Source organism: Rattus rattus, chromosome 3 (assembly GCF_011064425.1).
Source record: "Rattus rattus isolate New Zealand chromosome 3, Rrattus_CSIRO_v1, whole genome shotgun sequence".
NCBI lineage: Eukaryota > Metazoa > Chordata > Mammalia > Rodentia > Muridae > Rattus > Rattus rattus.
Window position 1 is genome coordinate 189,074,995 of NC_046156.1, and position 14,136 is coordinate 189,089,130.

Below are 14,136 nucleotides of genomic sequence, written 5' to 3' on the forward strand. Positions count from 1 at the left end.
TGTAGGCAAAAATACTCATGAGTTTCAACTGGACTACATTTACCCTGATATCATGAAACAATATATAAGGGATCATTTTAAGAGAACAGCTGGTTTACTCCAGCATTGAGCTGCTCTTATGAATATTTTATGGGAACAACGGACAACTTTTATGTGGCACTTGGAAAGAATTTGACACAAATCAACAATATCTAGGATCTTAAGTGTTTTGGGAAACATTCTTTTGTACTGGATTCTAACTGGTGTGTTAACAGGACAAGATACTTGAGACAGTATGGCTCCAGCTCCGAGTCAAGAGAAAGAGAAAGGATTAGTTATGCACATCTGAGTCCCTCTAAAAACAAATGATAAATATGAGCTCCTTCCTTGCAGCTGCTTGCAACATTGAATATCGATTTCAAAATATGCAGTATACTTCCTGTTTTCACAAAACACTGACATGACCCTTATGCATACTAAGTTACAGTACTTCCTTTCTCTACGTATAAGAAACTGGGATCTCATGAGAACTGATTCTGACCACAAGAGGTTTCTTAACCCCAACCATGCTTCTCCTAGATACCCACATTCTTCACACTACCCTGCTCTTGATCCTGCTTCTGGAACTTAAAGGTAAGCATGCCCCAAGAATAGAATCATCCTGCTGTCTCTGAGCTACTCTTACCATTGAAAGTAAGGGACTCCAGTTAGTTACCTGAACTGTCACAGCATAGAAGGTCAGAATAGTTTCTCACATAATAGATCCGGAACTCTGAGCACTGCCTGAACTGGGATGTGAAATTATAGCTTTGATATATAGAGTATAAATGATTCATCCATAACAGTTTACCACACACCCCTGATCTTCTGGACCCTCTCAAGTGAGCTTTGGTTTCTTTTCTTTGTGCCAAATGGGGTTAGTAGTATTTTACATGGTTCCTCTATATTATCAGGTTTTTCTTTTCTTTTTTCTTTTTAAAAATTTATTTTATTCATTTCCATTTTAAATGTGATTCCCCTTCCCACTTTCCCATCTGAAAAACCCCTATCCCATCTCATGCCTATTTTTCTTTGATGGTGCTCTCTCACCCGCCCACCCATTCACTCCCACCTCACCGCACTGTCATTCCCCTACACTGGGGCATCAAGCCTCTACAGGACCTCTGTCCATTATATGTCAGATAAGGCAATCCTCTGCAAAATAAGCAGCTGAAGCCATGGGACCCCCATGTGTATTCTTTGGATAGTGGTTAAGTCTTTGGGATCTCTGGGGGATGGGGCATTTGTTTGTTGATACTGCTGCTCTTCCTATGGGGTTGCAAACCCTTTCAACTTCTTTAGTCATTCCTCTAACTACTCCATTGTGGTCTGTGGAACAAATGGTTGTCTGTGAGCATGCCCATCTGTATTGGTCAGGCCCTAACAGAGCCTCTACAGGGAAGGCTATATCATGTTCCTGTCAGCTTGCACTTCTTGGCATCAACAATAATGTCTGGGTTTGATGGTTGCAGATGGGATGGATCAGTAGGTGGGACAGTCTCTGGATGGCCTTTCCTTTAGTCTCCTCCATTCTTTGTCCCTGAATTCCCGTTAGACAGGAAAAATTCTGTGTTAATATTTTTGAGATGGGTGGGTGGCTTCATCACTCAATTTTGGGTTATGCTGAACCCCTAAATCTGGACTCTACAGGTTCTCTCCTTTGTTGGGTATTTCAGTTTATGCTATCTCCATTGTGTCCTGGGAGCCTCTTGTTTTACTGGATTCTGGGGCTTTCCAGAGATTACCCAATAGTTATTCATCCCCATGTCCTTTCAATTTCCTGAACCTCTGTATTTCTCTCCTCATCTCCTCCCACACCTGATCCTGTCCCACTTTTTCCTCTTCTTCCTGCTCCCAGGTCCCTTCCATCCTCTCTCTATCTCCCCAGATAATTTTCTTTTCCCTTCTAACTAGGACTGAAGAATCCACACTTGGGCATTCCTTTTTTGAGCTTCATATAATGTGTGAGTTGTATCATGGGTATTCCTAGCTTTTTGCCTAAAATTCACTTATCAGTGAGTGCATACCATTTATGTTCTTCTGTAACTGGGTTACCTTTCTTAGAATGATATATTCTAGTCCCATTCATTTGCCTGCGACTTTCATGAAGTCATTGTTTTAGTAGCCGAATAGTACTGTTTTGTAAATGTACCATATATTCTGTATCCCTTCCTCTGCTGAGGGACATCTGGGTTGTTTCCAGCTTCTGGCTATTAATAATAAACTGATAATAACATAGTGGAACATGTGTCCTTATATGTTGGAACATCTTTTGGGTTGTATAGCTGGGTCCTCTGGTAGCACTATGTTCAATTTTCTGGGGAACCATCAGACTGATTTACAGAGTTGTTGTACCAGCTTGTAATTCCACCAGGAATGGAAGGTATTCCTCTTTCTTTATAGCCTCACATCATCTGTTGTCACCCTAAGATTTTTTCTATTCTTTTATTGTATATTTTTATTTCCATTTTGAATGTTATCACTCTCACAGTTTTCCCTCCAGAAACCCCATATCCCATCACCCCTCACCTTGCTTTTCTGATGGTGCTCCCCCACCCTCCCATCAACTCCCTCCAGGCTCCCTGCACTGGCATTCTCCTATACTTGGACATCGAGTCTTCACAGGACCAAGGGCCTCTCCTCCAATTGATGCCATACAAGGCCTTCCTCTGCTACATATGAATTTGGAGCCATGGGTCACTCAACTTGTATTCTTTGGTTGGTGGTGTAGTCCCTGGGATCTCTGGGAGGTCTGCTTGGTTGATATTGTTGTTCTTCCTATTAGCACAAATTCACAGACTACATGAAGTTCAAGAAGAAGGCCAAAGTGTGGATGCTTTGATCCTTCTTAGAAGGAGAAACAAAATACTCACAGCAGGAAATATGGAGACAAAATGTAAAGAAAAGCCTAAAGGAAAGACCATCCAGAGACTGCCCAACCTTGGGATCCATCCTATATATAGTCATTATAGTCACACACTATTGCAGATGCAAAGAAGTGCAAGCTGACAGAGACCTCATATAGCTATCTCTTGAGTGGCTTTGCCAGAGCCTGATATATAGAGGTGGATGCTTGCAGCCAACCATTATACTGAGCATAGGGTCCCCAGTGGTGGACCTTTGGAGTTGACTTTTGGATCTTATCCATTCTGACTGCTGTGGTCATTTTGATTTGCATTTCCCTGATGACTAAGGATGTTGAACATTGCTTTATCTGCCTCAGCCATTTGAGACTCCTCAGTTGAGAATTCTTTGTTTACCTCTGTACCCTGTTTTTTAATAGTGTTTTTGTTCTCTGAAGTATACCTTCTTGAGTTCTTTGTATATTTTGGATATTAGCCCACTATTGAATATAGGATTAGTAAAGGTCTTTTTTGAATTGCTAAGTTATTGTTGTTGTCCTATGGATGGTGTCCCTTGCCTTATAGAAGCTTTTCAATTTTCTGAGATCCCATTTGTCAATAGTTGGTCTCAGAGTCCAAATCATTGATATTTTCTTTATGAAATTTTGCCCTATGCTCATGTGTTCAAGGCACCTTCCCACTTTCTTTTCTAGTAGATTCAGTGTATTTGGCATTATCTTGAGGTTCGTGACCTACTTGGACTTGAGCTTCATACAGGAGAATAGAATTGATCAATTTGCTTTCTTCTTTTTTAATTTTGTATTTTTTTTATCCTTCAGATTTTATTCCCCTCCCTGTCCACCCTCAGAGTGTTGCACATCCCATACCTCATCCCTTACTCACTCCATGCCCCTGTCTTCCTGAGGATGTTCACTCGCACCCTCCCCACCACCCTACCAGAACTCTGTACTTCCTGAGACCTCCAGTCTCTTGAGGATTAGGTGCATCTTCTCTGACTAAACCCAGACTAGAGAGTCCTCTGTTGTATATGTGTTGGTGGCCTAATCTCAGCTGGTGTATGTGGCCTGGTTGGTGATACAGCGTCTGCAAGCACCAGTTGTTGAATATGCTGTCTTTTTCCCATTGGATACTTTGACTTCTTTTTCAAAGATCAGGTGAACATAGGTATGTGAGTTTAATTCTGGGTCTTCAATTTTATTTTATTTTTCTATCTGTTTCTATATCAATACCATGCTGTTTTTATCACTATTGCTCTATAGTACATCTTGAGTTCAGGGATGATGATCCCCCTAAAAGTTCTCTTGTTGTTGAGAATAGATTTTGCAATCCTGGGTTTTTGGTTTTTCCAGAAGAATTTGAGAATTGCTCTTTCTATCTGAAGAAATTCTTTCTTTCTGAAGAATTGAGTTGGGATTTTTTTGCACCAAAATCAGAATCAGATAGTTTTAGTGCAGAATTCTGTCAGACCTTCAAAGAAGACCAATACTCTTCAAATTATTCCACAAAATTGAAACAGAAGAAATGATATCTCTCTCTCTCTCTCTCTCTCTCTCTCTCTTTCTCTCTCTCTCTATCTATCTCAATGAATAAGAATTCATGGCTGACTCCATAGTTTCTGATCTAGTCTAGTCTTAGCAGTCCCATGCTCTACTTTGGTTGAGTTGCTATGCCATCTAACCTTGTAGAAGTCTTGGTTTCAAAATTTCCTCATTACACACTCACTGGACCTTAGACTACAGAAAGAATTAAGTCCCAATGACTATTATAGAGCTTCCCAAAGTTCTCTTCTTTTTATAGTTTCTGAAACTAATAGTTACATAATATCTTTGTTCTTTTCAAAATCCATGATATCTTTTAATTCTCTCTCTCTCTCTCTCTCTCTCTCTCTCTCTCTCTCTCTCTCACACACACACACACACACACTTATCTGTGTGTTGCTATATTTTTAAATACAACCTGCTCAGTCTATATCTTACCTGAACAAGGACTATAAGAAAAGAAATGTGAAAAATGAGAAACAATATCTCAGTGAAGAAGAAGATTGTGCGTTGCTGCTGTGTTCTTTTTTAAAAAAAAATTTCTTAGACATATTTCTCTCCTTACATTTTAAATGGTATTCCCTTTCCCAGTTTCCTGTCCATAAGCCTGCATCCCCACCACCTCACCAATATGGGTGTCCCCCCATATACCTCCCTTACCAATCCCCCCTGACATTCCCCTGAACTGGGGGATCCAACATTGGCAGAACCAAGGACTTCCCCTTCCACTGGTGCCCCAACAAGGCTAGTCTTTGCTACATATGCAGTTGGAGCCCTGGGTCAGTCCATGTAAAGTCTTTTGGTAGTTGTTTTGTCCCTGGAAGGTCTGATTGGTTGGCATTGTTGTTTTTATTGGCTTGCAAGCCCCATCAGCTCTTACAATTCTTTCATTAATTCCCCTAAACTGGGTTCTGTTCTAAGTTCAGTAATTTGCTGATATCATTGACCTCAGTAACAGACATGCTCTGGATGTGTCTCTCAGGACAGATATATATCCGGTCCTTTTCAGCATGCATTTTCTAGCTTCATCAATCTTACCTAGTTTAGGGAGCTGTATATCTATATGGGCCACATGAAGGGCAGGCTCTAAATGGCCATTCCTTCAGTCGCTGCTCTAAACTTTGCTTCTGTTATCTCGTGGTATGGATAATTTTTTTTTCATTTCAAGAAGGAGGGGGAGCATCTGCATTTTGGTCATCCTTCTTCTTGAGCTTCCTGTAGTCTGTGTATTACATCTTGGGTAATTCGAGCTTTTGGTCTAATATCCACTTATCAATGAGTGCATATCAAATGTGTTTTTCTGTGATTGCATTACCTCACTCAGGATGATATTTTCTACTTCATTCCATTTGCCAATGAATTTCATGAAGTCATTGCTTTTGATAGCTGAGTAGTACTCTATTGTGTAGATGTACCATATTTTTTGAATCCATTCCTCTGTTGAAGGGTATCTGGGTTCTTTCCAGCTCTGGCTATTATAAATAAGGCTGCTATGAACATAGTGGAGCATGTGTCTTTGCTGTATGTTGGAGCATCTTTGGGGTATCTGCCAAGAAGAGGTATAGCTGAGCTGTCAGGTAGTAGAATGACCGTTTTCTGAGGAATCTCCAGACTGATTTCCAGAGCTGTTGTACCAGTTTGCAATCCCACCAACAGTGGAAGAGTGTTCCTCTTTCTCCACATCCTCGCCAGTATTTGCTGTCACCTGAGTTTTTTATCTTACCCATTCTGACTGCCATGAGGTGGAATCTCAGGGTTGTTTTGATTTGCATTTCCCTGATGACTAAGAATGTTGATAATTTCTTTAGGTGCTTTTCGTCCGTTCAATAATTCTCAGCTGAGAATGTTTTGTTTAGCTCTGTACCCCACTTTTAATAGGGTTATTTGGCTCTCTGGAGTATACCTTCTTGAGCTCTTTGTATATTTTAGATATTAGCCTTCTATCAGATTTAAGTTGTTAAACATCTATTCCCAATCTGTTGGTTGCCATTTTGTCCTAATGACAGTGTCTTTTATCTTACAGAAGCTTTGCAGTTTTATAATGTCCCATTTGTTGTTTCTTGATCTTAGCACATCAGCCATTTTTTTCAGGAAATTTTCCTCAGTGCCCACGTGTTCAAAACTCTTTCCCACCTTTTCTTCTCTTAGTTTGAGTGTATCTGGTTTGATGTGTAGGTCCTTGATCCACTTGGACTTAATCTTTGTACAGGGTGATAAGAATGGATTGATTTACATTCTTCTCCATGCTATCCTCCAGTTCAACCAGCAGCATCTGTTGAGAATGCTATCTTTCTTCCAGTAAGTGGTTTTAGCTGCTTTGTTGAATATAAAGTGACCATAGGTGTGTGGGTTCATTTCTGGGTCTTCAATTCTGTTCCACTGATCTATCTACCTTTCTCTGTACCAATACCACACAGTTTTTATAACTATTGCTCTGTAATACTCTTTGAGGTCAGGGATGATGATTCTCCCAGAAGTTCTCTTATTGTTGAGTACAGTTTTCACTATCTTAGGTTTTTTGTTATTCCAAAAGTATTTGCAGTTTGCTTTCTATCTCTATAAAGAATTGAGTAGGAATTTTGATGGAGATTGCATTAAATCTGTAGATTGATTTTGGCAAAATGGCCATTTTCAATATATTAATCCTGCCAGTCTATAAGCAGGGGAGATCTTTCCATCTTCTGATACCTTCCTCAATTTCTGTTTTCAGAGACTTGAAGTTCTTCTCACACATATCTTTCACTTGCATGGTTAAAGTCACCCCTGATATTTTACATTATTTCGGACTATTGTGAAGGGTGTCTTTTCCCTAATTTCTTTCTCAGTTTGTGTATCTTTGAGTAGAGGAAGGCTACTGATTTCTTTGAGTTAAGTTTATACCCTGACACTTGGCTGAAGTTGTTTATCAGTTTAAGTAGTTCTCTGATGCTACTTTTGGGGTCACTTATGTATGCTATCATATCTTCTGCAAGCAGTGATAATTTGATTTCTTCCCTTCCAATTTGTATCCCTTTGACCTCTTTTTGTTTTTGATTGCTCTTGCTAGGACTTCGTATTCTACATTAATAAGTAGGGTGAGGGTAGGCATCCTTATCTAGTCCCCGATTTTAGTGAGACTGCTTCAAATTTCTCTCCATTTAATTTGATGTTAGCTACTGGTTTGCTGTATATTGCTTTTACTATGTTTAGATAAGTGCCTTGAATTCCTGATGTTTCCAGATTTTTTCTCTTGAATGGGTGTTGAATTGTGTCAAATGATTTCTCAGCATCTAATGAAATGATCATGTGGTTCTTATCTTTGAGTTTGTTTTTATAGTGGATTACGTTGATGGATTTCCCTATATTAAACCATACCTGCATCCCTGGGATCTGGGATGAAGCCTACTTGATCATGATGGATGATCATTTTTATATCTTGGATTCAGTTTGCAATAATTTTCTTGAGTAGTTTGGGTCAATATTCATAAGGGAGATTGGTCTCAAGTTCTCTTTCCTTGTTGGGTGTTTGTCTCTTTCGGTATAAGATTAATTGTAGCTTCCTAGAAGAAATTTGGAAGTGCTCTGTCTGTTTCTATTTTGTGGAATAATTTGGACATTATTGGTATGAGGTCTTCTATGAAGGTATGATAGAATTCTGCATTAAACCTATCTGGTCCTGAGTTCTTTTTTTTTTTTTTGTTTGTTTGGAGATTTTAATAACTGCTTCTATATCTTTAGGAGTTATGGAGTTGTTTAGATGGTTTATTTGTTCCTGATTTAACTGTGGTACCTGGTATTTGTCTAGAAAATTGTCCATTTCTTTCAGACTGTTCAATTTTGTTGAATATAGATTTTATAGTACGATCTGATGATTTTTTAATGTCCTCAGATTCTGTTGTTATGTCTCCATTTTCAATTCTCATTTTGTTAATTTGGATACACTCTCTGTAATCTTTGGTTAGTGTGGCTAAGTGTTTATCTATCTTGTTGATTTACTCACATAACCAGCTCCTGATTTTGTTGATTCATTGTATAGTCCTTTTTGTTTCTACTTGGTTGACTTCAGTCCTGAGGTTCATTATTTTCTGAATTCTACTCCTCTTGGGTTTATTTCTTTTTAGCTTTTAGTTGCATTGTCAAGCTGCTGACATATGCTCTCTTCTTTTTGTTTTTGCAGACACTCAGAGCTATGAGTTTTTTTCTTACCACCACTTTCATTGTGTCCCATAATTTTTGGTATGTTGTATCTTCATTTCTATTAAGTTCTGAGAGGTCTTTAATTTCTTTCTTTATTTCTTCCCTGACCAAGTTGTCATTCAGTAGAGCGTTGGTCGCCTTCCATGTATGTACATGTGGGCTTTCTTCTCATTATTGTTTTTATTGAAGAGCAGTCATAGTCTGTGGTGATCTGATAGGATGCATGGGAATATTTCTATCTACTGTATTTGTTGAAGCCTGTTTTGTGTCTGATAACATGTTCAATATTGTAGAAGGTACTATGAGGTTCTGAGAAGAAGAGATATCCTTTCATTTTAGTATGGATTGTTCTATAAATATCTGTTAAATCCATTTGGTTCATAACTTCCATTAGGATCTTCATGTCTCTGTTTAATTTCTGCTTCCATGATCTGTCCATTGGTCAGAGTTGGGTGTTGAAATCTCCTACTATTGTTGTTTGAGTTGCAATGTGTGCTTTGAGTTTTAGTAAGGTTTCTTTTATAAATGCAGGTACCCTTGCATTTGGAGCATAGATATTTAGGATTGAGAGTTCTTCCTGTTGGATTTTTCCTTTCATGATTATGAAGTTTTCTTCCTTATTTTTTAATGAATTTTGATTAGAAGTCTATTTTATTAGATATTAGAATGGTGACTCAAGCTTGTTTCTTCAGGCCATGTGCTTGAAAAGTTGATTTCAAGCCATTTACTCCGAGACAGTTACTGTCTTTGTCTCTGAGGTATGCTTCCTTAATTCAGCAAACTGCTGGGTCCTCTTTAAATAGCCAGTCTGTTAATCTATGTCTTTTTATTGAGGAATTGTGTCCATTGATGTTGAGAGATAGTAAGGAATAGTGATTGTAGCTTCATGTTATTTTAGTTGTTAAAGGTGGAATTATATTTGTGTCTCTCTTTTGGTTTCATTGCAAAAAGATTATACTATTGCTTTCTTTAGTTTCTCTCCTTGCGTTGGAATTTTCCATCCATTATACTTGGTATGGCTGGATTTGTAGAAAAATATTGTGTAAATTTGGTTTTGTGATGGCATATCTTGGTTTCTCAATCTAAGTTAATTGAGAGTTTTCCTGGATACAGTAGTTTGGGCTGGCAATCTGAATTCTCTTAGGGTCTGTATGACATCTCTCCAGGACCTTCTGGCTTTCATAGTCTCTGTGAGAAGTCTGATGTAATTCTTATAGGTCTGCCTTTATTTGTCACTTGACCTTTTCCCCTTATTGCTTTTAATATTCTTTATTTTTTTATGCAAATAACTATTATATGAAGGGACGAATTTCTCTTCTGGTTCAATCTATTTGAAGTTCTGTAGGCTTCTTGTATGTTTATGGGCATCTCTTTCTTTAGGTTAGGGAAGTTTTCTTCTATTATTGAATATATTTACTGGCCCTTTAAGTTGGGAGTCTTCACTTTCTTCTATATCTGTTATCCTTAGGTTTGATATTCTAATTGTGTACTGGATATCCTGGATATGTTGGGCTATGAGTTTTTCGTATTTTACATTATTTTTGACGGTTGTGTCAGTGTTTTTTATGGTATCTTCTGCCCCTGACATTCTCTCTCCTGTCTCTTGTATTCTGTTTGTGATGCTTGTGTCTATGACTCCTTGTCCTTTCCTTAGCTTTTCTATATCCAGGGTTGTCTCCCTTTGTGCTTTCTTTGTTGTTTCTATTTATATTTTTATATCCTGAACGGTTTTGTTCAATTCCTTCACCTGTTTGGTTGTGTTTTCGTGTAGTTCTTTCAGAGACTTTTCCTCTTTAAGGGCTTCTACTTGTTTACTTGTGTTTTCCTGCATTTCTTTAAGGGGATTCTTTATGTCTTTCTTAAAGTCCTCCATTATTATCATAAAATGTGAATTTTTGATCTAGATTTTGTTTTTCTGGTTTGTTTGGATATCCTGTAGTTTCTTTGGTGGGAGAACCGGTCTCTGATGATGCCAAGTATTCATGGTTTCTGTTGTTTAGGTTCCTGTATTTGCCTGTAGCCATTGGCTTGCCTCTCCTGTTTGCTTGTCTTTCCTTTTTCTGAGAGTCACTTGATCCTCCTGTAGGCCTCTGTGTCAGCACTCCTGTAGAATTGTTTTCCTGTTTTCTTTCAGCATTTTCTGACAGGTGCTCTGATTTCAGTTGTGTAGGTGTACCTGCTGACTGTCTTCCAACTCTAGGCGTGGGAAAGAACCAAAAAGTTCCTGCATCTGATTACTCCTAGCTCCTTGCACCCAGAGGGCACAGTTGGCCCTAGGCGATTCCCTCTTGGGTCTGGAATGTGGGCAGATGGTAGTGTCCTCTAACATCTCAAGAGTTTCCACACTCTGAGGGTCCATCTCTCTCCCCCAGGGGATTTGTGTTCAGGCAGCTGTTTAGCTGGTTTAGTTCTGTCCTGAGCACAGACCAGAACCACAGGTACTGTTAGCTTTCTGTTCCTTTATTCCTGTATCCAGAGGCACTGTGCGGTTTCCCCTTGGAGCAGGGATGTAGGTAAAGGTGTGCAGAAGTGGCAGTCTGTCCTGCAGTCTCAGGATGTGTGCACTTCTGGGTGCTGTGTTCTTTTTATGGAGCATTTTCTAGTCACACTTGCTTGACTAATGTCTCTCTCCCACAAATATGTGTCTTCCTCCAGGCCCCAGTGCAAACAGGACTGATAGCAAATTAAAAATTCTAAACTGTAATATGTACCATAACTTCTGCCTTTATAGGTTGAATTATTTTATAAAATTGCTTCAGTCTTAGGAAGGGGTTTAGCACAATATCATGCTTTGAGTCTCAAATATGTCAAAATCTTTTTGTGTTGAAACCTTTTAAACTGATACAACAATTGAGTTTTAGAATGTAAGGTTTAAGAGGATAGAAGGTAAAAATGACGTTTTTGAATGCAAGATGTAACCCACATCCATTCTTCTCACTAAGCATTTTCTGCCAGTATGAGATAAGCAACATTTTTTTTCTATCACACATCATCATTATGATCAGGTTCTATCTAAAATGGAACAGTCAATCATCAGAATGCTTAACTCTGAAACAAAGAGCTAGAGGAAATATTAATTCACTTGAATTTCTATTTCCAGTTATTTTTCAATTGAATTAAAAGCTAATTCAGCAAGCAGTTATTATATCCAGATTCCCATCTGTTTCTAGAGGTAGACATAGTTTAATAAACAGTACCTAACTCTATGCCTCTGTGCAGATCATACAATGTCAGTTGAAGGTGTCCTGAGTCAGCAAACCAACTGAGAAATTACAATTTAATGTTACGATATATGCATGTGATATTGTGGGAAGTAATCCTCTATCATGAGGAACAATGATTTAAGTTAATGTTCTTTCACACAGACACAAATACAGAAAAAAGAATCAGATACACAAATAACACTAATTGCAGTGTTTAGAGCTGTATTTTGAAATGAATCTGCCTGACAGAGGTCATGAGTTTAGCAATCACTCTTCCCAGAAACTTTGGTCAATCCCATGAGGTTTTGTGAGAAGTGAGAAGAGACTAGATGATTTTCTTTAGAAGAACTCTTCATCATCATATGCAAACAGCTTTCTTTGAAAATGTTATTCTCATTGGGAATTTGGTTTATTTTCTTTTATTTTTAATAATTTTATTTTTCTTCGATATTTTATGTATTTACATGCCAAATATTGTTCCCTTTCCACCTCTCCCATCTTCCATTCCCCTCCCCCTGTTTCTATGAGGATGCTCCCATTCCCACCCACACACTCTAACCTCAACCCCCTGAAATTACTCTACATTGGGGAAATGAGCCTTCACAGGACCAAGGGCATATCCTCCCATTGATACTGCATTCTATTCCTCAGATTACCTAATTAAAATGATTTTCAATGACAGAGAAAGATATTACACTGGATGAATCATACACAGGGAAGATATCTGTTGGATAGTCATAAAGAGCTAGAGGCTGTTTTGTGAACATATGTGGCACTGGAGAATAAAAGTAGGGAGAGAGTTACACAGGCGTATCTTAAATTCCTTTAGGGAAAACAATTAAGAAAAAAGATGGAATGTATAATATTTTAAAATATATGTGAAATAGGTCCTGTTGCCTATAGATAAGGAGGCTCTGTTGGTGACTTCAATATTAAAAACAGGGTAGAGTGGGTGAGCATTATGAAGAAGAGGAAACTTGATAAAAACTTATATTGATAAAATGATTAAAAATATGTGAGAGTTAATCATGTAGCCCAGCATTATGGAAGGACTTCACTGAAGGCCTCAGGATATGTGAAGGAAATAACCTTTGCCAAAGAGCTTCCTCCCATTTTCCTGGACAGAGTTTTTCAATCCAGGAGAATGGGAGCCACTTCAGGCTTGGAACAGAGAAACACCATAGCCTGATCTGGGCTTCAAACTGATTATTTTCTATCTGATGATTGAACAAAGATTCTTCCAGGCTTGATATAAGGAGTGCAGTGGTGGATATTCCAAGATCTCCGGTTCTTGGTCCTAGTAACTACAAAATGCTCACATAGAGAGCAGCATAACCTTTGGTAGAACAGATAAAGCATATTTGATTCTTATTTTTATGAAATATGCTCTACTTTCCTCTGAGGTGAAACACTTTTCTCCTGAATCATGGGGTATTCCAGGGCCTTGCGTGTTCTTGTCAATATTCTTCTGACAAGATTGGACGGTGACCCTGAAACCCCTGTGCTAGAATTTTGAGATTACTGTGCATTCAGAACGGAGGACCTGAATTGTCTGACCTTCAATAACCCAACCAGTATCAAGTCAGAAGCAATTCACTAGTTTAGATAGTACAAGGGCACTGCAGCCTGGGCTTTGGGATGGAAGAATGAAGGTGAAGGGGCATTGTACCAAGCATAGTTGTTGTAAAGATTCCAGTTAGTCCCCTTATAACAAACAGGTAAACTGTAATAACTGGATAGTTCCACTACCTATCGTCACACACATCCACGCAAACAAAATCATTTGAGGTTCTCAAATCACCTTTGTAAATGAAATTGCACAGATATATTAATACTTAGTTTAGTTTTCAGTACCTTCATCCAAGATAGGAAATGTTATAGGCCTTCCCTTGATGATTTCTTTAATTTCAATAACTGTTTGCCTGAATGTGCTGCTGGTCAATGCTTTATAAAGTTCTTTGTGTCAGATCAGGTGGGTCCTGGGCACATGTCATTGATATTCAGAATTTCCCATATTTACCACTGTATCCTTATAGAATTAAATTTACCATCTAATTTAAAGGTGCTAAAACCATTATTGTATTTTTGGTTATTCATTATGATAGTGAATCTATGCTAACACAAATATTGCAGAGGCATTGATATCAATCATGCATTATTTCTAGATCTACTGGAAAAACCAAGCTATAATACTGTCTTTCTACTCTGTGTTCCACATTATCGTTACAGTGCTAAATAAAATTTTAAGTTGCAACTTTGTTTTTTTAATTATAAGTTGATAAAATTTTTAAAATTTTGCTTCCTTCTACATTTCTTGTTTTATGTTATCTTAGTCCA

The 14,136-nt window shown here is 38.2% G+C and overlaps 1 protein-coding gene across 1 annotated transcript in view; it reads left to right on the forward strand.

Moving 5' to 3' along the window:
* The first annotated feature begins 521 nt into the window (after window positions 1–521).
* LOC116895662 (tyrosine-protein phosphatase non-receptor type substrate 1-like) overlaps window positions 522–14,136 on the forward strand; it is a 99,948-nt gene continuing 86,333 nt past the window's right edge. Inside the window, exon 1 of the mRNA XM_032896868.1 lies at window positions 522–612. Coding sequence (XP_032752759.1) covers window positions 546–612 — 67 coding nt within the window. The 5' untranslated portion in view covers window positions 522–545. The remainder of the gene's footprint in view (window positions 613–14,136) is intronic.